Raw genomic sequence first — 26480 nt, 5'->3', positions numbered from 1 at the left:
TAATCAGATTCTCAACATCAAAGGTTGAGAAGCAGTATAGCCCCATGTCAAGCCACATCACTGTAGGATCTACCCTATCTGGTGTGATGGGGGTGGGGTGGGAAGATGTCAAAACTACTGGGAGGGGGGTAGGAAATGCATAGCTACAAAACCACGCCCCACTTCTGGCAGCCTGGATCTCACCGCCAGCCCAGCTCCAGAGCGAAGGGAGATTTAAAGGGCAAGAGAAGGATACTTATCCCACAGAGTGGCCACCGATCTCAGCACTCCGCCCACTCACCCACACTTGAGTGTCAATCTTTATTTCCCGGGCACTGCTCTGTGTTTCCAATGTGCTGTCCTGGACTCAACTAGTCATTTCCCGTCACATCTGCAGGATGTGCCCTAATGAGATTCCTTGTTGCTATAGCCACCCCTGGAGGGTTCAAGAGAGACCCTAAATCAACCATTTGGGCTGATGTGAACGCACCAAATAGCCCCACTCACAGTGACTGAGCCTGTATTCTCACTGTTGGTGGCCTGGATTCTGAGAATATAGATGGGGGTTGTTTCGTAGTCCACTTTAGTCACCAGCTGGAGTTCTCCGGTTTGGGGATTAATCCAAAACATGTTTGGGCGCTGGAGGCTGGCCCCACCGGAGGAGATGGAGTACACGATGCTGCTCTGGGGAAAGTCTTTATCAGTGGCGCGCACCTGTCCCACCTGGGTTCTAGCTGGAAGAATAAAGTACCTGAGATTAGTCCTGCTGTACGGGGTACAGGGAGGATCTAGGAGCAGACATTCTCATTGCCACGGGCAGAAAGGTTTTCAGAGGCCCCTTTGCTGTTCAAACTCTGTGTGTCTTATATTTTCAAGTCTATTAAATTCAAATTATACGAATGAACACCCACGAGGTCACTGGCCCTATGACCCAAGCATACTGTGAGGTGCTAAACACAGTTCGTGCCTTTATATGGACTCGAAGCACGCTAATCATTATGCTATCATAAACAACCCTGCGAAGAGCTTCCTCGCATATACAGTTTTTTGCAACAGTGTTGTCCTAAAGTCTTTTGTATTTTCCACATTTTCTATAATGAGTATACATCGTTCTTTTGTGTGTGTATGTGTGATAAAAACATTTTTTTTAATTAAAGTTCATTGGGGTGACAATTGTTAGCAAAGTTACAACATGGATGGATCTTGAGATTATTATGCTAAGCAAAGTAAGTCAGACAGAAAAAGGCGAGAACCATATGATTTCACTGATATGTGGTATATAAAACTGAAAACAACAAAAGAACAAGAAAAACAAATGAAGAAACAAAACTCATGAATCGTTCTTATACACAAGATAAAAAACAATTTTAAGAGTTTTGTAACCGTATGGCAGAATACAGATTTTTAAATACTGTTCCATTTTGTTTATTTTACAAATCTTGTTGGTGGAGCCGCTGGAATTCTGGCTTGTTTGTTTTGTAGAAGCCCTTTATGATAAATTAGACTCCTCAAGGGTAGAAACCTTCTCTTATTCAACTACATAGCCCTAGAAGGAAGCGCCTGACCCAAAGTAGGTGATAAATAACTATAGGGAGATCTGCGAATTCATAAAAAGCCCCTTCCTATTCCATTTGTTATTCACTGGTAAAGAATTAAAAGCCTTTCCTTCAGATCCACTTTTTGTGTTTTGTTTAAAATGTAATGTCAGGAATTGGAGTTGGAGGTGGGGGGAGGGGAAAAACAAAACAAAACTGTAATGTCAGGAAATGGAAACCATCACAATGAAAGAATAAAATGGAGAGGAGGTAATTTTAGGGGGAGTGTTTTGGCTTTTTGTTTGTTTGTTTCACGTATAGAAGTATCCATGATAAAAGGATCAAACACTGTGGTGAAGTCTGATTATACTAGAGCTAAAAAGACCACCTCCAAACTGGAAGAGATGGGGAGAAACTGAAGCTGGAAATGGGGAGTCCTTTCTTTAAGGTGGGAAGAGCCTGCAGAAATCCAGGTGTCGTAAAGGGCAAACAAGAGGCTTCCAGTGAATCCTATTAAGGGAGAGAGGAAATGTCTTTATTTGTTTTTAAATGAAGGAACTCTAGAAATGGAAAAGCTTTTCCTATTTTTAAATTTTAATTCTCTGAATGAGCTGGATAAAAATCACAGTGGAGACCAAGGGACAACTTTGTCTACAAAGAAGAAGGATTAGGGGAATCAGACACAGACAAGGAAACAATCAGGGGTTCAGAGAAATGTAGTTTAATCAACAGTTTTCAAAATCTAGATTTCACCTGAAGGGCTCCTCAGTAGTGAGGACAATTTAAAGAGAAATAAGAGATGCCATAAACACAATTCAGCCTGTGAGCCGCTGTGCACACCACCACTCAGGCCCTCTGGAAGGAAGCTTCCTCTCTGCCTAATGAATGGAGTCTGCTAAGGGCCCTGTGGCCTGTTTCTCATCTGTTACTTACCTGGGCTTAATTCTGACAAGTCAAATACGTAGGATGGCTGATCAAAAACAAGAGGAAATTCGTTTTCTGGGCTTGTTAGGACATAAATGTAGATGTTATCTGGAGACAGAAAAAACATTTAAATCACAATATTCTATTCTCATTGACTTGTTTATTCGATATTTTAAAAGCATCTTTTGTGTAACATGTTCCGTGCAAAATATTGGGGATACAAGGTGAATAAGACCTGGCAGTTTCTGCCTTCGAGATGCTTAGGGTAGCTGCCTTTTGGTAAACACATAAACACTATGGACATCAGAGGAAACGCAAGCTGAACCTTACACGGGTAACTAGAGCTGGGGTGGGGAATGGGGGTGATTCTAGGCATATGCAAGGATAGCAAGGAATAAAAGCATGATTCACTCAGAAAAACTGCAAGGTGTTGGCCTAGTTAGAAACAAAAAGGGGTTAGGGGCAAGCGACTGGAGCTGAAGCTAGAAAGTTAGGCAGGGGCCAAATGAGGAGAGCACTTGTTTGCTGAGCCAAAGAGTTTGAACTTGAACTTGATTGACAGTTATGCGGAGACACTCAAGGGCTTTAAGCCAAGAAGTAATATGATGGCATTTGCATTTCCTGAAAAATCACTGTCAGAAATGTGGAGGATGACTTGGAAAGGGGCAAGACGAAAGGCAGGCAGACTGATTCTTAAAGATTCTCAGTGTTGTGATTCAGCCAAGAAAGAGGAGGGTCTGCATTAGAGCAGTTCTGTGGGATGGGGGTAGGGCGGGGAGAAGGCAGCAGATCCTTGAGATTTTCGGAGATGACAGAGGAAAGGACTTGCGGACGATTACATGCGCCTGATGAAAGACAGAAGGAGGCTGGGCTGATTCCCGTGTTTGGGTTTTTTGAAGTCTCCTTTTGAACACAAATACCTAGCCCAATACTGAGTATTGCCAAGACTCTAGTCATTGCTACTCAAGGAAGATGCTTCATGAAATAAATCAAAATGATACTTGCTTTTATAGTAAGGAGGGGCAACATCCTGCACCTGGATTGTCACAGCATATTTATTGCCGGCTGCTAGATTACTTGAATTTTCATAATCTAGATCACCAATCAACTAGATTAAAACAGAGATATCAATCAATCCTTTTCATTGAACTGATGATATTGTCCTATCTGTAGTGGAAATGTAAATTGGAAATCCTTTCTGGAAAGCATTTTGCTCACATGAAGAACTTTAAAAAGTTACATGCATACCTGTAGTCCCTGCTAGACAATTTATCTGAAATAATTTACAAGGAAAGAGAATCTATGTTTAAAGATGGTCATCAAACACTCTTGTCCAACAGCATAAGCTCAAGACTTCAGGTTAGTTGAAAAGAAACATGATATAGATTCCTATAGGCAGGGACATTTCCATCATTCAAAATACTTATGCATATATGTATAAAATACACAAAATTTGTGTACATGGAAGAAGACAAGAAGGAAATATATCAAAATGTTAACAGTGGTTATCACTGAATGGTAATGCTTTCCTGTTTTTCTATAATTTCTACAGTGAGCGTGTATTCATTTCCTAAACAGAAAAAAATAGAAACTAAATTTTAGCTGACACTCTGAATAAAATTGGAAAGACTTTCTTGGGGCTAGAACAAGGGTTTAGGATGGGAGGTGGAGAAGGAGGTGGGGGAGAGGATTCCTGTGGGCTGCTGGCTCTCCTCCCTGAGGCTTTCTCTCTGATGCAAAGTCCCTAACCAGGACCACTCCCTTCCAAGACCCTCCCCCCACCTCCCCCTGACCTTCCGTTTTTCTCTCCTCCTTCCCAACACCCTCCAGCAGGGACCCCATAGGTAAAGGTCTCACACAGCTCATTGAGACCAGTCTTTTATGCCCGTCCTGCTTCCAGCTCTGCTTTTGCCCCCCTGAGATGCTGTGGAGTGGGGCTACAGACACAGCCGACTTTCTCAGTCCCCTTTGGGTCTACAGTGGTTCTACTCCGCTGAATTTAGCAGAACACATGGCTCTGGGCCTGCTTTCTCTCCCCTCACTCCTCTGTGGGCCGGGAAGGAGCACTCAAGCGCATACGCGTGCTTGAGCCCAGAGGCTCTAATGTCACTGTAGAGGCAGCTAAGCAGGCACGCGAACGGCAGCTATGCAGGAGTCCAGTAGTTAGCACCCCAGGCACAACCATGCATACCAGGTGATTCCTGGAAGTTGGGTCAAATTAAGAGCAAAGGGGGAAAACAGAGTCATTATTAAGTTTGTCAGTTACAGCTGCTCAGAGAGGGAGCTACGTTGGAAATTTCTCCCTCCGGGGCAGCGAAAGCCCTATGCACGTTAGACCAGCTTCCCCCATGACCATTCAACGATGCAATGACCAGTAACTGACCACAATTTTCCCAGAGCCAGCTGGATCCTGTGAAAATCTGCCGCTGCTCCCCACTCCAGATGGCGCGGTGAAGTTGAATTGGCTGTTTGGTGCTTCGCTGTCATTATCAAAGCAGACCATGTTCAGGTCCAGAAGCAAAGTCCCTTTGGCTGCTCTTTCAGGCACCTTAATGCTGGCGAAGAGACAAGATTCAACATTTTCCCCAATAAATGGGGACTGAGTGTTCCTTCTGACATAAGCCCTAGGTTAGGCATCTCTACTTCAATGTCAATTTAAAGCAAGTCCATGGTTATTGCAGTAACCACCTAACTGGACTCTCTGCTCTGTCCTGGCCTCATTTCAGACTGTTCCTAGCACAGCATCCAGAGGCATCCCTTTAAAATGTTGTCAGGTCATGTCACTCCCCGGCTCCTAAATCCCAAATGGCTTCTCATTTTACTCAAAGTCCTCACTTTGATCTACAGGACCTTTTATGATGGGCACCAACTCCCTTCACCCTTACCCATCTGAACTTATCACCCTACTAACACTTCTTGTTTACTCCGAATACTCTGGCCCTCTGCTGCTCCTTAAACATTCCCCAGGATCTGGCTCAGGGCAATTCCATTTACTGTGGGACACGCTTCCCACCAATGTCCATATGGCTTGCTCTTGCACCTTCTTTAGTCTCTAAGGAGTATATCCTGGCAACCCTATCTAAAATGTCAACAACCCCTGCCCATTGCGCGCGCTCTCTCTCTCTCTCTCTCTCTCTCTCATTCCCCCCTTTAGTTTTCATTCTTGGCACTTATCATTTTCCAATATACTATAGCTCACTTATTTATCCTGTGTATTACCTTTTCCCCACTAGATTGTAAGCTCCACAAGGGCAGGGATCTTTGTCTGCTTTGTTCTGGGCATGCTTAATAAATATTTGTCGAATGACTGACTGGTAGCTTATGAGACCAGCACAGTAGTGAAGAACATAAAAAGAATATGAGAAATATAAATTCTGCCCCTGCCTGCAGGAGGTTATAGTCTGTACCCCTACACCCCTCACCTCCGATGCTTTGAAGAGTGGGAATTCCTCCACTTGTGTTACAATGGCTTCGATGTCATAGAAGGGCCTCCTAACACCTTAGCATCATTCATTCAATAGAGGTTTATTAAGAGTCAAAATCGGAGGTCCAAATCTCCACTGACTCCAGGGTCGAGGCCAATAGCACAGATGAGTAAAGCTGACCCCACCCTGGAGCCATCTGGTCAAGCCCAGCCTGGTATGGGAGACTGAGAAAGAGTGATTAACACCTCAAGGCTTCGATTCATTGAGGGACTTTATCATGCCCTCAGGTTTCAGTTTTTCCATCTATAAAATGGGTATAAATGATGTCAGTTAGTTTTTGCTACCTAACAAACCAGCCCTAAATTGAATGGCTTAAAACTACAGGCATTTATTATTTCTTGTAATACTAAGGGTTATCCATTAGTTCTTTGGGGTCTAGTCCAGCTTAGCTGGGCACTGTGGTCACTGGCAGCTTAGCTGGGTCTGGATGGTCTAGGATGGACTCATTCACATGTGTGGTGGTGGGAAGGTGGTTTGTCTCTCTTTTGTGTTGTCTCTCATCCTTCAGGAAACTAGTCCAGGCTCTTTACATCGAAATCTCAGGTCTCCAAAAGTAGTAAAAGAGGGCCAGCCCCAGTGTACACATATCCTTCAGGCCTCTGCTGTGCCACATTTATGAATGTCCCAATGGCCAAAGCAATTAATGTGGTCAAGTCCAGATTCAGGAAGTAGAAAGAAAAACCCATCTCTTGATGGGAGGAATGGCAAAATCACATTTCACAGGGGCATATATACAGGCAGGGAGGAATTTGTGGATGGTGTTTTGGTTTGGTTTTTTGTTTGTTTGTTTCTTTTGGGTTTTTCTTTTCTTCTTTTTTTCCTACCACCTACCTCAATCACTTTTTGTCTTGGGCAGAATTTCTTACAAAAAATATATTGTGGTTGCCATGAGAATGTGCCTGGAAGACCTGCCACCACAGGAATATAACTGACCATAGACCCAGCTGCTGTACTCTGAAATCCATTGCTGTGTTTGCAGTGAGGCTATGTGCCAATGACTGGGTGTGGGAGAGATACTAAGGCAGGCTTATTCCTGTTCTATTACAGGTGACTTTGGCTCCAGGACTCCCCAGTGCCCTAGCCAAACCTTCCATAGATTGCATGGCAGGCGAGAACAGTTCTGCCCACCCTCCCTCCCCCTTTCCTTCGCTCAGGTCAGACTTGCATCGTGGTCTGAGGACTCTCCCAGCCATGTCTAGTTCTCTCTTCATTGTCTCCCGCAGGCATTTTCCTTAACAAAAACCTTGCACAGTTATTCCTGTCTTGGCCTCTTGTTCTCATAGCACCCAGACTAACATGTATTAAATTCTTTAATCCTCTGTACTATCACCTCTCTCTGCAACCAAATTATGTTCCCTTCGACATTCCATGTCATCCCTTAAAGGCAGCTAAAATGGGTTCTGGGCTCAGCAAACATGGAGCAAAGTCTGGCAGCAAGAATGGTCTTGGGCTGCTTAGGATAACTGGGTCTGCGTCTTGGAAAGCAGTTTTTCTGAGAGGTGTAACTAAATCTTCGTGATGCCTCATTGACAAAGGTTTCAACAAGACTGGAGTCCAAACATTTCCATTCCTGCCTTGCATGTACAATGTCACGGTTTTATTCATAAGTACTTAGAATATATATCTTTTATTAAACACCAACAATATGCTGTTCATTCCAAGTACTTTGAAAACACTATCTCTAATTCCCTCATCTCCAGGAGATTTGTATTCTTGTCTTCACTTTATAGGTGAAGAAAGAGTGGTTCAGAGTGGTTTCAAGACCCGTCCAAGAAAGTGGATGCATCCAGGCACAATTCCCTATTGTCTGTCTGTGTTAGTCACCATAAATTCCGCTTAAAGTTCCAAGAATCAATGAATCTCAAGGCTCACGGATAGTTTGGGAACCTGAGCCTTGATTCCAACTCTGCAGAGGCCTGAAGGTTGCATCATCCAAAGAATCCAGGGTCCTGAATCCAGACATTTCATGCACCCCAGAAGAGGCCTCCATACTCAGCCCCTCAGGGCTCTCTGGCATGTTCTTTTCATTCTTCCCTGACACTTGGTATTCTTCCCCCAAATCCCTGACTTGGAAAACCACTCCCCCTCATTCATCAATCCCTGCCTCAAAGGCGGGCTGCCCTGCTTCCAGCCTTCTGACCACAGTCCCCTCCCCAGGCAAAGGTGACTGCCCCCCATCCCCCCATTCTGAATCAGCTGACCTTCTCCGCCTCTGGCTCACAGCTTGCAAAGCACTTTCAGCCAAGCACTTGACAATTTACAACCATGGCAGGGGCTGTCACAAGTCTTTGATGCCTCCATCAGGGCCATGGGCTCATTCATTACTAGCCTGGGAAAACGCAGGGGCCTCAGGCTAAGGGTTGTTTCCATCCCTGTCCAGCCTGAGAGCACCCACGGGGCGGCAGGGGGCCAGGCACACAGGGCTCTGCCTCTCCCACCCAGTGATGCTGCCTCTCTCCCACCCTCTTCTATATGCTCTCCCAAACTCCCTTACAGGGACAGCGCCAAGAGCACTGAAGAAGGAGTAAATATTCAGGGACAGTGTTATTAGAGACGGTGGTAGCACCGGTACTGTTTGGTGTGGTTTTGACCTGCCTATGTGCCTCCACTCTGGCATTGCGGGAGTAGAGAAGGTGGTATGGATGGAAGGATGGTGGGTGATGCAGGGTGAGGGTTTCCCATCCCCTGGGCTATGCAAATGAGTCTGGGTTTTAGAGAAAAGACCTCCACTTCTAGGACTGCAAGGGAAAGAGCCCTTTTTCTGTCTCTTCTCCCATCTTGGCTTTCACAAGATGGCTGCAAGTTACTCTCACTGGAAAAGCTGAGAGAAGGGAGGGACCTGAATGATTTTTAGAGCTACCTTCAGTAATAAATACAATTAGTCCAGTTACTGGCTGGCCCTGACCTTCAGAGCTAATTTGGAGAAAAGATTATCAAGAGCAGGATTCCACATGGGCTTGCCTGGACAGTCTATAATATTCAAAATGTGGTTTTACCTGCTAATCTGGAATGCAGTCTGCAAACTGTCATTCCACACATCAGGGGACTCTGGACTGCAGGAAGCCACAGTATGTGCTTAGCAGAACAGCACCAGAGGGAGAAAGCGGACAAGGAAGGTTGGAGACAGCACAGTCTCTTCAGTTAATGATACCCAGAGTTCTTACTGCTCAATCCCTATCCCCCGCCTGTCAGGGGAGGAAAACAGAAGAAGAGCAGGAGGGCCTAGGAGGGCAGGATATTAGGAGAGGAATTCCTTAGGGTACCCTGGAGCCACCCAAAAATGCTAGCATAGATTTAGATTTCCAAAGAAAGTAGAAGTGTGACTCTGCATATCTTCTCTACTCTAGCCCCAGGGCCCAGACTGTTCTTAACAGAGGTGGGTTCAATTTGTGCATGTAATGGGGTGGAAGTTATAATGCTAACTACCCATGGCAACGATCTCTGCCCATCAAATAGACTCTGAGGTTAGGGTTGGGATAGGAACCTATCACATGGTCAAGGCTACTACTGACTTGATGGGGCTTCAGCAGAAAGCAGGTGGCAAATTAGGATAATTTTAGGGGAGGTTTAGTAAAGGGATTCTTACAAATGTACACAGAGTACACGGACATCTCAAGGGATGGTGCCATATCTCAGCGCTGGTAAGAGTGGAGTTTCCTTACATCTCTAGGCCTGGAGGAGCCAGGGGAGGGAGTAGTTCCTAAAACCGGAAGCCAGGGACAGAAAGGACTGCGTGCAGAGGGCTGCCTCATAGAAACTGAGACCTTCAGGAAGTGGAGGGACTCATCCAGCTGACAAGGAAGGAGATAGGAGGAAAAGTACCTCGACTTCACTCTTCCCCTCCTTCCAGGCTCCCCACTGGCCAACCAGAAGCTGCAGGCAAAGGAGTCAGCTGAGATCCATACAGGTCAGCATCCTGGGGCACAGAGCAGGGTAGGGAGGCTGGATCTGAGGGGGCAATAAGATGTGTCCAGAACAGGCTTTACGGGTTTTGATTATCAGACTCAAGGCCACACTGAAACTTGGCATTGTGCAGGGCATGCCAATTAGGAGAACAGGGAGTATTCATCTGCATAATAAAGGAATTTATGTTTCTAAATTAAATTTACATTGCTTGCCTTGGATGATCTTTGTCTAGGGTCCTTGGCGTAGCCACACTATGCACTGGGTCTGTCCAAAGTCACCTGAAGTTTAAAAAGTCAACTTGCAAAACCACTCAAAGATAAACTCAGGAGTCTCTCTCCTTGGGGACATCTACAAGTGAGACCTGTTCTTGTCTTCAGCCTTGTTCCAGACACAGGGCACTCTTTCCACAAAGGTCACTGCAGAGATGGCCTTCCCACGCCCAAGAGAAGCCACCTTCAGACTCTCGAGAAACTGGACACTAGCTGATCTGAAGCCACCACAGAGATGAATGAAGGTAACACAGAATTACTAAAGTTGTGGCATTTAGACAAAATAGTTGCTAGAAAGACAAGTACTATTTTCAAAAAGTCATATTAACCCAGAATCTCAGGGGACTTTACTTTAAAATAATGGTGAATAGACTGTGAAACAAAGAACAGGTCAAAATATATAAAGTAACTTGCATCCCCCTTGGATCTGCATTTCCCCCTACTTTCCGTTTCCTTTTGTTTACATGCAATTAAGTTGTGTAAGGCAAATTAGATGCTTTGTTTTGTTTTAAATAAATATTTGGTTTGATTTATTCGTATTACTGGTGGCATGTTTCTCTGGGATCTCCTAGTTACTAATCCTAAATCTCAGGTACCTATTATAACTGCCAACCAGCAGTACCATCTTGCCACCGGTGGCAGCAAACAGGAAGGCATAGCCCAGAGAGGGTCTGACAAGTCCCCGTGGTACTTCACACTAACGGAGATGAATAAGATACAGGAAAGAGTAAAATAAAAATATTCTTAACAGAGTAAGAAAGTGGAGAAGGGAGGCAACAAAGAGGAAAGAAAATGAAAGAAGGAAAAAAGGATGATGTAAGGAAAAACTTATCAGTGAAAATGGACAGTTCAAATCTACTTATTTTCATGAGCCATGTCCCAATACCCATAATTCTCCAGTTTCACCAGTGAAGAACCAGAGAGGCCAAAGGGCTAAGGACCATGGAGGAGGTGAAATGCCCAGCACATGTCCCAGGATGCGAATACCTGAAGGTGAACTTGATACAAGTAGCAGAGTTGTCATTAATGTCTTCCACCATAAAGGTTATCTGCATGCGATTCTCCTGACCCCCAGAGGGTCTATCCTTCACCAGAACTTCCAGAGAAATGGTGGGATTGTGTCTTAATTCACCTGCTTCTCGGTCTAGCCTGTGGGCCACGTGGATGGTACCAGTCACTATGAAGGCAAAGATTAGAACATGACTCTTTGGAGAGAAATGAAGAGTAAAGGCAAATGGAGACTTGTAGTAAGTTGAAAAGAAAATTCTGATATAAAAACTGGCTTACACAAAGAATATCCTCATATAAACACATTTTTAATAATTCCTGTAAGTTTCTATATTAGATATTGATTGGGGTGTCTGGCCTGACTCTTCTATAAGGTTTGGTGCAAAAGTAATTGCGGTTTGAAAGGTTAAAAAAAATTGCAAAAACCACAATTACTTTTGCACAAACCTAACAGAACTTTTCACCCCAAACTTCAGGGTCGGGCCCCTGGCAGCAGCCTAGTTGACTGGACTGGTAGGCAGCTGACTCCAGCCTGACACACTGGGTTTCCTTCTTGGAGAATTTGTAACTGAGAGGCACTCGTTGGGTAACCAGTGAGGTTAACACTGGAGCTACAGGTAAGAGGCCAGAGCACTAACTGCCAAGGTTGCTGGAGCAGCGCTGTTCCTACCCTTCCTAGGCCCTGACTCCACACTCATTCCCATGACATAACCAGTATCCTGTTGCTATGTGACCCTACCATTTCTCCCCCTCTTGCTTGGTTTGACTCCCTCAGTTTCTGTTACTTGCAACAAGATTCTTAAATATGCTCCTGCCAAACCACTGCATTTGTTGAAAGTTCCATTTTTCAATAGTAGAGTGGACAGAATTCTAAACCGTGGTTGTCCATCGCTACACTGTCCGTCGAGTGAGACCCTCGATTGCAGCGCACTGGGACGTTTCCAAGGTAAAGCATGATTATGGCCTTTACCTGCCTCTCCTGGGAGTGGGTACATTTTGCCCTACAGCCTATGGGTCAAATACCACACTATCGTTCTGGGAGTTTCCAGTGCTGGCCTCTGCGAATGCATTATGTAAAGTGCAGTCCTTTTTGGTGATGTGACAGGAACTTAGGAGGTGGTACCATCTAGGAGAGGTGAAGAGGGTCGGCTCGGGAGTCAGGCAGCTTCAGTTTGCACCTCTGCCTTACAACCTACAAGCTGTGAGACCTTGGACAAGTCACTTAACCTGTCTGAGTCTCTCTAAGCCTCGGTTTCCTCAGATGCCAAATGCTGATTATGACAGTTCATTGGGTTGCTGTGCTGAGTATGTAAGATGGAATGCACGTGGATCACTCAGCATAGAGCCTGCTATGTACCAAGATCCTAAAAGAGATGGTTATTGCACTTTTTCTGCACTGAGACACTTAAATGGGAAAATAACTCCCAGCACTCCCGCAGATTGATCTAAGTTGATGGGGCCCAGCCTGGTAACCACAAGCCACATGTGGCTCGTTAGCACTTGCAATGTGGCCAGTCCAAATTGATATTCACAGTAAATAGAAAATACATAACAAACTTCGAAGACTTGCTACAAAAAATAATAATGTAAAATATCTCATTAATAACCTTTAAATATTGACTACTTGTTAAAATATTTTGGATCTGTTGGGTTAAATAAAATGCCTTATTAATTTCACTTGTTTAGTTTTACTTTTTAAAAATGTGGCTACTGGAGACTTTTAAATGACTTATGTGGCTTCCATCCTATTTCTATTGGACAACACTGGTCTAGACCCTCTCTTCAGAGGACTTCAAGGTACCCACCCAGTGGTGAACTCACCCATCCTCACATAAGAAGCTGCCTCAGCGATGAAGCCATGATACATCTGTCGACATGGGTCCCTGTTTAGTTTCCCTAAACCCTATGCCAGCTGCTTTTACTATGTCTATTACCTTGGTAACTTACAGTGTTCTAGACAGAAAGGCATGCTGATATCAGAAGACACATAAAATATTTGAAAAATAATCCATTTGGCTGAAATAAAGGATGCACATAAATGGTGTGTGTGTGTGTGTGTGTGTGAGAGAGAGAGAGAGAGAGAGAGAGAGAGAGAGAGAGAGAGAGAGACAGAGAGAGACAGAGAGAGACAGAGAGAAAGAAAGAAAGAGAGAGAAAGAGAGAGATTGAAAGAGACTTACACTCATTTATCCTGAAATAGCTGTTACCAGTAGTAATGCTGTAGAGGAGGAAGCTGGTAGAACCTTTATCGTCGGGGTCCTCGGCTGTGATATTGGCCACGATGGTTCCCAGACCCAGCTCCTCTGGAATCACATACACGCGCTTTGAGCTGGAACAGAAATACAGCAGACACAGCTGGTTTTCAGGGGCATGGGAGGGTGGAGTCTGTAAGATGGGTATTTTGGTTAATGCTAAATTTAGCTCTGAGCTGTTGAAGTTGCATCAGCGTGCTCAGCAGGAGAACTTAGCAGCAGAAAGGAGGGGAGACTGGCATTTGTATTTCCAAAGATCATATTCCTGTGGATGCAAAGAAAGTGCCACACTCACTGCAATGATTTCCATCAGCCATAGTGCCAGACTCCTCCCTGCCCAAGGCCTTTGCAGATCAGCAGTGACATCTTTTAAAATAAGGAGAGTTGGTCTATCCAGTCACCTTCTCTCTTTCTCCCATTTCTTTTACAAAAGTTCCCTGAATTGTTTTTTAAATCCATTTGACGTAATGTCCAGAACTATAGGTTCCTGACTCCCATCCCACGGCAACCACCAAAAGCCAAATAGATTGTAAACCTTCTCTATTCTAGAGCCTCTGCTCAGTTTTTATTTCTTCTTGTCTTTTTAATTTTTTGCCTGAGGAGGCAGAATTTATGCACAGAACTTGTGCACCTTCCCAAGTAACATTAATCATGAGGTCAGCCACCCCACCCCCACCCCCGCCACGCAGAAGCCAAGGTCAGCACACTGCCCTCCAAGGATGACTTCTACAAGATAACGCCAACACCAAATCACCAATTTACCATCCTTCTCGACCTCCTGGAATTTGGAAAATTCCGGTAATAAGGCAAATAAGTTTGAAGTTTTTATTATTATTTGGAAAATTCCAGTAATAAGACAGACAGGTTTGAAGTTTTAACTACACAACTTGGGTAAATTGAGTAATTTTGAATGCATTAAAGGAAGCTTATTGTTTTAAAATAACTCCGCAGGAAGCCCTGTTGCTGAGGGAAAATCATTTTAGTGGGGGAAATAGTCACCTCTAATTTGCCAGTTCCCTACGTGTGGATTTTCCCGTGTGGGGTCTTCAAGAAGGAAGCCCACCCCTCAGATCCCGGTGATGGCATTCATTCCTGAGCTCAGAGCATTCCTGCAGTTCCTTGTCATCATCCCTGCAGGGTAGGAGGGGCCAGAGGCAGGAGAAAGGAGAGGGAACCTGCAGCTAGCATCAGGAGCAGACAGAGGCTGGACCCAGGCCCTCGCCAGCCAGGGCTCCTGCCTGGACCCTGGGCCTGCCCCCTACCTGTGAAGTGACTGCTATAGGTCCATCCCATTGCTGGAGGCCACTTGGGTGTCCTGGGCCTGTCCCCACCCAGTGTCCCACTGAAGCAGCCTATTAATCCATTTACTGGCCTCACACACACCCTTCTCAGGGAATCGTGCTGTGCCCACTGATGGGTCCAGGAATTGACAAGTGGGTGGGGCCAAGGAGGCAGGGGTGGCAGGAACTGAAACCGGAGCCAGAGGACAGAGGGGGTGCCCCAACTCCTAAGGCTGGACAAAGTCCTTATATCCGTGGTCTGAGAGAACCTGTTTCTAACTTGTTATATTTTTTATTTGGTTACTTGGAGTGGGCTGTGTTAACCGCCAACAAGGGGAATCTCTAAGACACTTGTGCCACTGTCACAGCCTTGTCCCTGCTACTCCAAATTTGGTCCGTGCATTTCTAACAGGCTCCCTGGGGGTGCAGACCTCAGGCCCACTCCAGCCAAAGGAATCAGGATTTGCATTTTCACAAGTGGGGGACTGATAGCACTTTAAAGTTTGAGCAGGACAATTAGAAGGAATCGTGACAACCACAAGCTCCAACCTCTCATAGGACAGACCCAGGACACCTTGGGAGGAGAATCCCCTCCCTCCTTACCATTCCCTAAGGCAGTGGTTCTCAGCTGGGGGAGATTAGGTTGGTTGTTACAACTAGGGGAGGGGGCTACTATTGGCATCTAGGGGGTAGAGACCAGGGACGCTGCTAAACATCCCGCCATGCACAGCATAGCCCTCCAATCTCAAGGAAGCATCCAGCTCAAAATGTCAGTGTTGCTGTTTAAGACATCTTGTGCTGCCAGTTCATCTAGTCCATGCTGGAAGGTCCAGGAAATCAGGTTCCTGTAACGGGGACTGGACAGGCTATCGGTGAAGGCACAGCTCCTCAGGTAAAGCATTCTCCCCTTGGCTGACCTGACATTGAGCCCGGCAGAAGATAAAAATCTTTGTTTTGGGGTTCCAACGCCCAAGAATGAATAAAATATAATTTAATGTAAAGGTGTTACCCTCAGACCACAGTTAAGATCTATTCAAAGCACAGTGAAGCCAGGGGCCCTGCAACCACCCAACAGGGTAATGCTCTCATACCAGGTACATTCCTGCACCTTCCCCATAACACGGCATCTCCAGAGCTTGGGAGATGGGTAGACAAGGACCAGTGGCCACATTCATGGGAAAGGAGGTGAAACCTGGGGGACCTCGGTGACTTTGTCACTATGAATGAGTATTCAGTAAGTGCATAAGGTGTGTATACACTGCCAGGCACCAGGTTGAAAGGGACTGTGAGTAAATACAAAAGAAATGGGCAGAAGGAGCGAAAGACCTACCTCCTCAATTCTAAAAAATGTGCTCTGCAAAAAATAGCAAGCCTTGTGTTTGCCATCCAGAGAGTAAATATAAGTCCGGTACTTTTGTCATCAAGCACTCAACTTGAATAAAAGCAGAATCCTAGAGTGCACATAATGAGACCATAAAGCATTCAGATGTTTGTCACCACCCAGGTATAAAGTGGTGAGGCATTTTCAACAACAAAAATATTAATAGTACTTGTTTTGGTTGTAGTAATTGTGGACCTTAACGAATAGTAAAGATAGAAGAGTTGTTTCCAGATTTTACATTTCTCCTTTATATTCTAACTCAGTATACAGTGGTACCTCGGCTTTCGAACGTAATCCATTCTGGAAGACTGTTCGAGTTCTGAAACGTTTGAAAACAGCCGACAGCTAGGCCTCAGGATCTTGTACTCAGCAGAAGCGTGTTTGAAAACCGAGGCAATTACTGCCAGGTTTATGGTGTTCGTAAACTGAAATGTTCGTCAACAGAGACGTTCGAAAGCCGAGGTACCACTGTACTTGGATCAGTTGGAGGATTTAATTTTGTTAATCCCGAATTAAACAATTGATGGTTAGTCCTAGCACTGATTTGGGAAAAAGAAGTATCACGGTTCAAGGGAACCTGAAAGCCCCCAATGTCAACACCTAGTTAGAGACTGAGCAAAGTCTTTGGAATCACCGTGGGTGGCTGAGGGACTAGGCTGACTCTGACTGAGCAGCCTGGGCAACGTCAGGGCAACCACGCTGCCCCCAAGCCTCCTTCTAGAACACAGGCTCCCTCAGGCCCATCCCTGCCAACATCCACACAACACTGTTTGGAACACACTGTTATTTTAAAAAATGGTTGGATGGTCACATAGGTCACGCTCTCTATCTAGAATGGAGCCTAACCGTTTCATCTCTCAAACTGAAAATGAGAACCAGAGTTCCAGACTGATCTCTGGGGCCCCAACAACCAGCCAAGGCCACGTTCTCTTTCTGCTGAGGTCAATTGCTTTATTTTGGAAGATATAGTCCAAACCAGATGGTCTACAAGTTCTGCCACCTGGGAGAAGTCATCTTCCCCTTTGCAACCCCACTAGCCTGCTTTCCCTCCTCACAGACTGGGGGTGGGAGAGGGCACTGCAGAGCACGTCAGTCGGCTCCAGCCCCACAGGCATCACCTTCCTCTGGGGGCCGCAGATGAGGCCACAGTGCTGAGTGGGCCAAGGCTTTTGTTTGAATCCAGGCTGAGATGTCACAACGATTTATGAATGGCTGGGACTGTGCTCCTGGAGGAGCTTGTCAGCAGCAACGCACTGCATCATCCTTCTGAACTTAACGTGCCACAGGCATTGGTGGGAAACATTACACGGGGTGGATCTGCTGCTGTTTGCTCTACAGCAACACCCAACAGCTGGGCTGCAGACCACGGTGAAAAACAGAAGCTTCACAACTGTGGTGTGTTTTGCCAAATAGCTCAGGTTAGCCGGGGAATGGGGGGCCTTCATGCCTCCCAATCTCAGGATACTTTTGCAAGCATTCTGCATGGTTCTGGGTCCCGGTGGCTTTTTGTTGTGGAGTTTCCTAGGCTGAATTTATTCAGAGTCATTAATGTAGATAAGACCCCAGGCAAGTAACTGTGCCAGTTTCCTTGTGGCTGACTCCTCCCACCACAGCCACTGAGGCAGGCAGAGTCTTGTTCAGTGAGCCAGGCTATTTGCAGGGTCATATGCTAGCCAGCTCAAAATCCCATCTTCCCCCCTGAATTCCTATCTCTGACAGGCTCGGCTCTCCCTTTTGTGCCTGGCCGGGTCCCAGGCACATTTCCACAGGCTGCCTCCACCAAATTCATTTACTTTCCTCACCTCTGCTGGATGCAGGAGCTGCCAGACACAGCTAGATCTCTTTACTGGATGCACCATGGCAGGAAGGAACTTAGAGCACCCAGCAGGGCAGGCCCCTGAGGCACCACTGAAACAGAGAGGGTGACACTCTAAGAGTGGGCTATACCGAGTCTTGACTGATGATGTGGCTCCAGGATTCTGCCATTATTAGTGTTGAGCAGTCTATTATAAAGGTACCTGCCTTATACAGTAGTCCCCCCTTATCCATGGGGAGTACATTCCAAGACCCCCAGAAATAGTATCAACCCTACTACATACACTGTTTTTCCTATACACAAATACCTGTGATAAAGTGTAATTATAAATTAGGCAATTTCACGGATAGAAGGCTTGTTTATACCATAGATCTTAGCAACCTTAGCATACCATTTTTTCCTTTCCTATTAAGTCAAGAACTTTCACCTTTTCACTTAGAGAAAGCACTTTACTGCTTCTCTTTGGCATATCCAAGCTGCCATCATCACTACTCTTGTGCTTTGGGGCCATTATTAAGTAAAATAAGGGTTATTTGAACACAAGCACTGCGATACCATGACACTTGACCTGATAACCCAGGTGACTACTCAGGGACTAAGGGGGAGGGGATCACACACAGCGCGGAGACGCTGGACACAGGGGTGCTTCACACACAGATGGGATGGAGCAGACCATCATGCTACTCAGAATCATGTGCAATCGAAAACTTATGAATTCTTTATTTCTGGAATCTTCCATTTAATATTTTTGGACAGCAGTTGACCCAAGTAACAGAAACCACGGAAAGCAAAACTGTGGCTAAGAGAAGACTACTGTATTTACCTTCTCCATAAGCCCATTGGCAAGCCTCCCTCCAGGGCCATCACGTCTGGCCCCACCCCTCCCCACTGTCCCCACAATCCTGTGGTGCATGTGAATGTGGGGGTGCAGAGGCAGGGGAGCAAAAATAGAAGATGGAAGTCCAGAGGCTCAGGTAAAGGACGCTGAAGATCTCAGGCCTCTAACCTCTCCTCCAGGCCAGAGCAGGGCACCCTTCTGTCTTGTATTAAGTGTGTCTGAGGAGGCTCGGCCACCTGAGAGAGACGTGCCTGCAGCCCATGGAGCCCTGATCGTCGCCAAGCCTACCTGGTAAAGCGCGGGGTCTCATCGTTGATGTTCACAATGTTTACCTCTAGGTATGTGGACGCTCTGAGCCCTTGGCTGTCTCTCACTTCCACGGTGAGATGGTAGCTGTCAGGAAACATCCCAAGTGAGGGAATTAAGCTTTGCTGACACTACCTCAAAATGGGGTGGGGAAAAGTGAGGTGGGAGGAGGGAGAAGTCTGTCGCTTTCTGGTCATCCCCTGCAGATGCTCCCGCAGAGTCAGAACTGCTATGTCTACCCTTCTTTCCCCATCTCTAGAAACCCACTCCCGCATTTCTCACCCTGTAGTTCTCATTCACTGCTCGTGCCCACCCTGTTGCACACTCTATCACCGTCCTCCTCGCAGCATCCTGCCAAAGTGTATATTGCGGCCATGTGAGGAAACCGAGGCTGCCACGGATTAAGTAACTAGCCCAGGTTCTCACACCTGGTGCAGAGCCAAGAGCCAAACCTGGGTTGACCCCAAGATCTGTGTGTTTTCATCCTCAAACCAAGGACTCTGCCCACGTCTTTTCTCAGAGGACTGCTCACCTCTATCCTGCTTCTTTCATGTTAGCAAACAGCTCCGACAGCTGCCTCTACTGAGCTAGCAGGGCATCTGAGGCAGGCCTCCAGGTGCTTTGGGAGCCCTCTCCTACACGTTCACTCTTATTATCTGGAGCTAGATTTTGGATGGGGACAGAGGGCTTTCAGATAACTGCTTTATTCCCTCTTCCCCTTTGGGGTTCACTGCCCTCTGAACTTGGCAGGAAGGCAGCAAACTGCTCGGGACCTATCTAGTTGCCCTCAGGCTGCACTATGTCTACTCCTTGACCCTCAGATAAATGGAACTTCAAGCAAGGTCATTGACAAAGGCTACCTGTTGTTTCCTGCTTCAAAGTCAAATTCTGTTGTGGAGGAGAGGGTCCCATTAGCAGACATTATGAAGCTCTTTGTGGGAGAAATCAGGAAGTACTAAAAAACAAGGAAAAGAAGAACATAACTAAGCATCTTTCCCCAGGAGACAAGTTTGTTCACTTCCCATTTTATATTCTTAGCCCATGGAACATTCTTGATGCTTTAGGATGAGGCCCACATGGGCAGTTCTTAGACTTACTGTCGTGCAGGGCAGCCTGCGGGGTCTCTGCTCCCGCTCCCCACATAAGAACGCAGGATATGGCTAGGCCAAAAAGGAACACCCACGGATCCATAGGTAGGGGAGTCATACCACTATGGTCTCACTGGAGGCTGGGTTCACACGACGTGCGACCTGCTGTCCGCTTTGCTGCCAACCGACCGACTCTCCTCAACTCCCCAACGTAGCCGTGGCAGTTATATTAGTGGCCAATGGCTCAATGGTTACAGCTGATGGCCAACTAGCCACAGCTGACGGCCATCTACTACCCGAACCAGCACCTTTCCACATGAGGCCGAGAGCCTGGAAACTGCTCTCTGGGGCTGTGTCCCCACACTTACTGATTCTTAAGCCAAGAACTTCCAGATCTGTTGGTCTGAGCCTCTGACCTGATCAGCCACACCCCGAGAAGCTGCATCGATTACAGGGTCCCTACCAAGGCATTCTGCTGCTGAGTCCGTCTCATCGCCATATCCCAGCCACCGCATTCTCACTGTTTCCCAGGACGATGTCTGGCTTTGATTCTGTCTTGGCTTCAACTAACACTTTTTAAACACAGCTACCATGCATTAGGTAATAGGATGATACCAAAGGAAATGAGACCTGGTCCCCACCCTTAACAAAACTGAGGATATAGAGGGGCACAAGCATCACTCATTGAAATGATGGAAGGGCAAAGGGAGGGACAAGAGTGAGAGAGAATGGACTTAGCAGAGTCCGAGTAGGCATCTGGTTTGGAGATACAGAGGGCTGTTTTGAAATTTGAACTCGGCCTTGTGCCCGCTGGTCAGTCTTTTCACGTCTTGGGGACTTGAAAGTCCTCATCCTCCTTGGCTCGTAGTGCCCAGCCCAGCTCTCTTGAGGGGCCCCTGCCCAGCACCGTTTGCTGTGACAGGAACACAGGCCCTTTGGCCCGGCCCAGGAAGGGCCAGCCCATAGGAGGACCACCCTGTACTCATCAGGTCTGCGTCCTTGCTCCCATGTTGGAGTCAACGATGCAGGGGAAGGACCTGGATCAGAAGAGCTAAGTTCAAGTTCCGGTTCTCACCACAGGATCCGGGACAAGTCCCTTCCCCTGTTGGGGATGATATCTCCAACTGCTCAGCCATGTTATTGTGAGGATTGGATCCAAATGCACATTGTGAAATGAGTACACACTCGAGGCTTACATGTGTATATACATTTGTTCCAAAGGACTCTCAGGTGAGAAGGTGTCATTGCGTCCTACTAGGCTGAGGGACAATCTCTCCTCAAGGCCTTAGATCTCTGGATCAGATTATCAATGGAGGTTTTGCAACCAGAGCCACAGCCCCTCAAGTCTAGAATCGGAGGAAACACAAGCCAAGGCTTCCAACCCAGTGATTTGCTACGTTGTGATAGCAGCTGAGCTCTGCATCGGAGAAGAGAGGATGCACTGAAAATAGATGAAAGGTCTCCGCTGGGGCCAAGGTAAGGTCTTTAAATCATTTTTAAAAGTGTTTACCTTCTGTTTATTATAACATTTTCCTAGTTGTAATGAACATACGTATTACACAAAATACAGGAAAGACAGAAAAGTATAAAAAAGAAACTCAATATTTAGTCACCTATAAAATCTCATCATTTTGGGGGATAACCTGTTCTTTTCTAGGCAAACATACACCCTCCAAAAAATTGGGATGATGTTCTAATCAAAATTATAATATCTTGTTCTTTGCATTTATAGCTTGAGCATTTCCCCATATTTTTAAATCTTATTTTACAGGCTGTTTGGTTAATGATGGCACAGCATTCTACTGTAGGCGGTTGTTTTACTAAGTCTTTCTTGCTGGTCATTTTGGCGTTCCTACCCTTTTTTGGGAGGAAATATTTGGGCAATGCCAAAGAGCGCCTTTCTCCCAGCACCCCCAAATGGTATAAGCACCTTGACAGCACTCAGAGTGCAATGTTTAAATCCCAAGCCTCCATCAACTGTGGAGCTCACTGCCTGAGCAGCAGTGAACTAGGGAAAAAAGGACCTTTGTTGGGGGCGGACGGCTGGCTCAGTTGGTTAGAGCGCGAGCTCTGGGCAACGGGGCTGTCCGTTCAATTCCCACATGGGCCAGCGAGCTGCACCCTCCGCAACTAGAATGAAGTCAATGAGCTGCCGCTCAGCTCCAGGGTGGCTCAGTTAGTGGCTCAGTGAGTGTCAGCTCTCAACCACAAGGTTGCCAGTTCAACTCCTGCAAGGGATGGTGGGCTGCACCCCCTGCAACTAACAACGGCAACTGGAGCTGAGCTGCGCCCTCCATAACTAAGACTGAAAGCACAACAACTTGACTTGGAAAAGTCCCGGAAGCACACACTGTTCCCCAATAAAGTCTGTTCCTCTTCCCCAATAAGATCTTTAAAAAAAAAAAAAGGACCCTTGTTTTCCTTCCAAGTCCAGGGAGTGCCAATGACTCTAAAGACCAATCAGAACGTCCCCCCAGACCCACCCAGAGGGCCAAGAGGAGCAGCTCCTGTGGGAACTTCACACAGAGCAGCCCACGTCATTGAGCAGAGCTTTCCCTGTAGAGAATCCCCACGTAGCCGTAGATCAGAGGCTCAAGTTGGATGCAATGGAATGGCAGAGTTTATAGACCCTGGGCAGCATTTACCACGTGCTCCTGAGAGGGGATACCCTTCCACGTGTGTTTTGAGATGCTCTAGGAGATAATTCCCCTGTTCTGGGTGGTCCCCAACATTGAAAGATCTTGAAATGCAGAGATGACAGACATGCCTCGCTCTCCAAAAGCTTGTGGTCAACTGAGGGGACATACAAAGAAGACGTGATAGAAGAGCTCTGAGAGGCATAAACATAGGTTGTGATGAGAGCGGGAGGGCTATAAGGCCCATCTGGGACGTAAGAGTCATCAACTGGGGCAGGCGGTTCAGTGCGGTGGCTCTGGAGCCAGACTGCTGAGTCTGAATCCTGATTCTCCCACTTTCCAGGTGTGAGCTTGTGCAACAAAGAGTCATAATAATACGGTACGTCCCATGGGGTGATCATGTAAAGTTCTAGAATACCTGGTACAGGTAAGCCCTCAATGCATGTTGGCTACTATTGTCCAGTTAGAATGTAAATCCATGAGGGAAAGGCCTTCATTTTATTCACTGCTATATCCCTATTGCCTAACACATAATAGATGCTCAATAAATATTTGTTAAATGTTAAATGGTGGGGTTTCCTTCTTGCCTATTTCCCATTTGAGACCAGCATTCCCACCTTAAAGAATCATAAAATCTTTAAAAAGGCAACAACAAAGTCTTGCCAAACTTCAAAAAAAAAAAAAAAATCTGTTTGAATTTGGTAATGTTAGTCTTGAAATCTCCAATTTACCTACAAGAAAGAAAAAAGAAGCAGCACCAGATAGAAAGGGTAAAACTGCAGAACTAGGAACATGGGGAATTTCTTCTTAGCTTTTGTTAAGAGGCTGATTTCCTGGAATCCTGATTGTTTTTCTTTTAGAGCCAGGCTAATTTCCTTTATCCCTGAATCTGCGAGCTTGTGTTAATGGGAAAAGCAGTTTTGTACTTAGAAAGGAGATAATATCCATAGACTAAAAATATTGTGTCATGTGGCCATTTGCCAGCAACTCAGAAAGCTTTCTGTAAAACCTGGCATTCTCTCCCCCTTTTTAAAGGCTTGTTTAATCAAAGCTGCTCCCTTGATATTCACTCTTGGAAAACAGAAATTAAATAGAATGAAAAGCGACTGCAGCCCCTCTCTGCTCCAGCACTGGCTAAGAAAAGTCCTGAGTAATCAGATCAATTCGGTTAACAAATGCTTGTCAGACAAGCTCTCCAGTTTCCCTGCTGGGAATATTCCTTTACCACCACCCCAGCTTTCTCTGTTTGCAGCCCCTTGGCAGCTGCGGTTTGCTCACAGACACAAAAGCCTCAGTGTGGAAGACGGTGAGCCATGCTTCCTGCCCCATTCACCCTTTATGGTGCCATTGGTGTAGGGAGGAAGGAGGGTGAGAGGGAGCTGGCCCAATTTCCTGAAATGTCAGGCTCCCTGGGGAGGGCGCCACCTCCGGGCCAGCTCCCCCACTGCAGTAGGAGTCACAGGCACACAATGATTCCACCTGTGCCGGTTTGCAGCCGTCAGTTGCTTTCAGGCCTGCAGTGGAATTGAGCAACAGAATTCAGCCTCCTGTCTTCTAAGAACGGAGCAGCCAAGTTTCCAGAGTGAAGAAAGAACCCTTATTTTCCTCCCAGGTCCAGGGAGTGCCGATGACTAAGAGCCACTGAGAATGTGCCCCAGACCCACCAGAGGTCAACAGCACAGGCACCATCTTCCAACTGGGCAGTCATAAGTTATACATGTGATGCCACATTCCCATTATATTTTTCAGTGTAACCTGAGTATTTGATAAAAGCCTCCATTCCTCTCTTTCCCCCTATCCCACCCCAATCCCATTTCAGAGATGGGAGATGGGAGACGGGACTGAGAAGGAAGGCTGCCTAGGGGGAAAAACAAAAACAAAAAAACCTACTGCAAGCCCTTAACTTGGCTCAGGCTTGTGTTGTATTGTTACAGGGTGAGCTAAGTGGGTGGTAGGTAGTTGATGTTTTTTAAAAGAGCCACATTTATAAACGCAAAACGCCATAGATATGTCATCCTTTACTGATAAAGCTGCAGATCTTGTCCTCTTCTATTCCATCATTCTTTCTTTATAACCAGTCTGGGTCCCGTTCTTTAATTCAGCCTTCACTAGTCTTAAGGACAATGATCCCTGTCTATTTGAGAAAGTGTCTCTCCCAATGAACGGTCAGTGGTGATGTATTTGGAATGGGAGTTGTCCAATACCACTGCTTTCTCCTTTCTTGAGCATTTCAACAAGAACCTAGAGCAGAATGCACTTTACAAAGGCTCCCAGTGGTAGTTAGTTCCTGAGTTAGAAGGCAGATGGGGTGGGGTGGGGTGGGATGGGGGGGCCCTGAATGGGTGTACATTTGTGTGTGGGGGTGGGGGTGGGGGGTGGAGGTGCCTGGGGAGGAGAAAGGGCACTGTCACTCAGGAAAGAAAAGGGGCGGGACACCAACGACAGAATTTTCCAGAGCACAGTAGAAGGGGATGAGCAGGAATTGGGTCAGAGACCTCGGTCCTCACTAGAGTTACGTGGCCCAGGCAAGGCCCAGAAATATGGGGTGCTCAAAGGACTGAAAAACCCCATCCCATGGCGATTACTTTATTCCCAGGAAGATTAAAAGGCACAACTTGCTGCCATTTCTCTGAGCCATGACCAAGATGGAGGCAGAGAGAAAATTACTTTCCCTGTTGCCCTCCTGATAGCCCAGCTACAAGCAAGGTCATTGCTCTTTTAATTTAATCCTTTGTCTGCCCTGGTGAAGACAAAGCACATTTCACTTTATGCAAAAGTCCTTCCGTAATGGAAAGGCCAAGAGAAAGCCCCTTAATGGAGGAACGGCTGCACTAGATCACTTTGCCTCCAGCTGCAAAACTGATTAACGTGTAGAGTCTCTGAGGAGGAGGCTGTGTGGCAGTCCTGGTGGCCATTTCCAAGCAGAGGGGGAGGAGGAAGAGTGGGAGTGGGTGGGAGGGGACTGGGTCTCACGAAGCCTCCTTCAGGAAGTGGAGAAAGGCAAGGAAAGAGGGCCCAGGGAAGAAATGACGGTAACTATAATTGTTCACATACAGACCCTCCTGCACGCATTTGTATCCTGAGCCCCACTGACGCCTGCCTCTGTGCTTCACCTTCACCCCATCACAGTACAGAGGGTGTACAGGGAGGGGGAGCTGATGCTGGTCTAAAGCTGTGACAGCCAACACAGAAGCCACTAGCCATGAGCACCTGTGACTACTGAGCATTCGCAGTGTGGCTGGTCTGAAAGATGAGACGAGCTGCATGTGCGAAATACACAATGAGTCAGAGACTTACTATGAAAAAAAGGATCTAAAATATTGCATGGATCGTTTTTATGTTGATTATAGATGTTGAAATGATAATAGTTTGGATATATTGAGTTAAATAAACTATATTCAAATTAATTTCACCTGTTTCATTTTACTTTTTTTAATGTGGCTACTAGAACATTTAAAATTACATACATAGCACTGCTTTTTGGCTCGCACTCCAGGTCTATTGGGAAGTTCTGGTCCCAACTATGTACCACATGCTCTTTAACTTTCTCTAAAAATAAGGAAGCAAATACCAGTGGTTTCTGCATTAGCCCCAATTTTACATTATCTGTGACACAATTTCACTCCATTAAGCCGGATAATGGTTGTAGGATTTGTCGTGTTAAAGGAATTGGGGTTTCTGGCAGTGTCCTAGAACTAGTTTCCATTCATACTTCCTGCTCTAGTTGCTGCCACCAGCAAGGCGACTCCAGGAACCCACCAGGTAAGATGACCACTT

At 46.3% G+C, this 26480-nt stretch overlaps 1 protein-coding gene across 1 annotated transcript in view; it reads right to left on the bottom strand.

The window, feature by feature from the left end:
• Nucleotides 1–26480, bottom strand: part of CDHR3 (cadherin related family member 3) — a 62443-nt gene that overhangs the window by 12653 nt on the left and 23310 nt on the right. Inside the window, exons 5-12 of the mRNA XM_019745394.3 lie at nt 19840–19934; nt 18962–19066; nt 13287–13435; nt 11086–11275; nt 4822–4993; nt 3444–3546; nt 2448–2546; nt 487–713 (exon numbers count right to left, since the gene is read on the bottom strand). Coding sequence (XP_019600953.3) covers nt 487–713; nt 2448–2546; nt 3444–3546; nt 4822–4993; nt 11086–11275; nt 13287–13435; nt 18962–19066; nt 19840–19934 — 1140 coding nt within the window. The remainder of the gene's footprint in view (nt 1–486; nt 714–2447; nt 2547–3443; nt 3547–4821; nt 4994–11085; nt 11276–13286; nt 13436–18961; nt 19067–19839; nt 19935–26480) is intronic.

The sequence above is a fragment of the Rhinolophus sinicus genome, chromosome 4 (assembly GCF_057876585.1).
Source record: "Rhinolophus sinicus isolate RSI-liver-muscle chromosome 4, RSI-T2T, whole genome shotgun sequence".
Lineage (NCBI taxonomy): Eukaryota > Metazoa > Chordata > Mammalia > Chiroptera > Rhinolophidae > Rhinolophus > Rhinolophus sinicus.
Note: the sequence above shows the minus strand (reverse complement) of the source record. Positions and strands in the feature narration are given on the sequence as shown.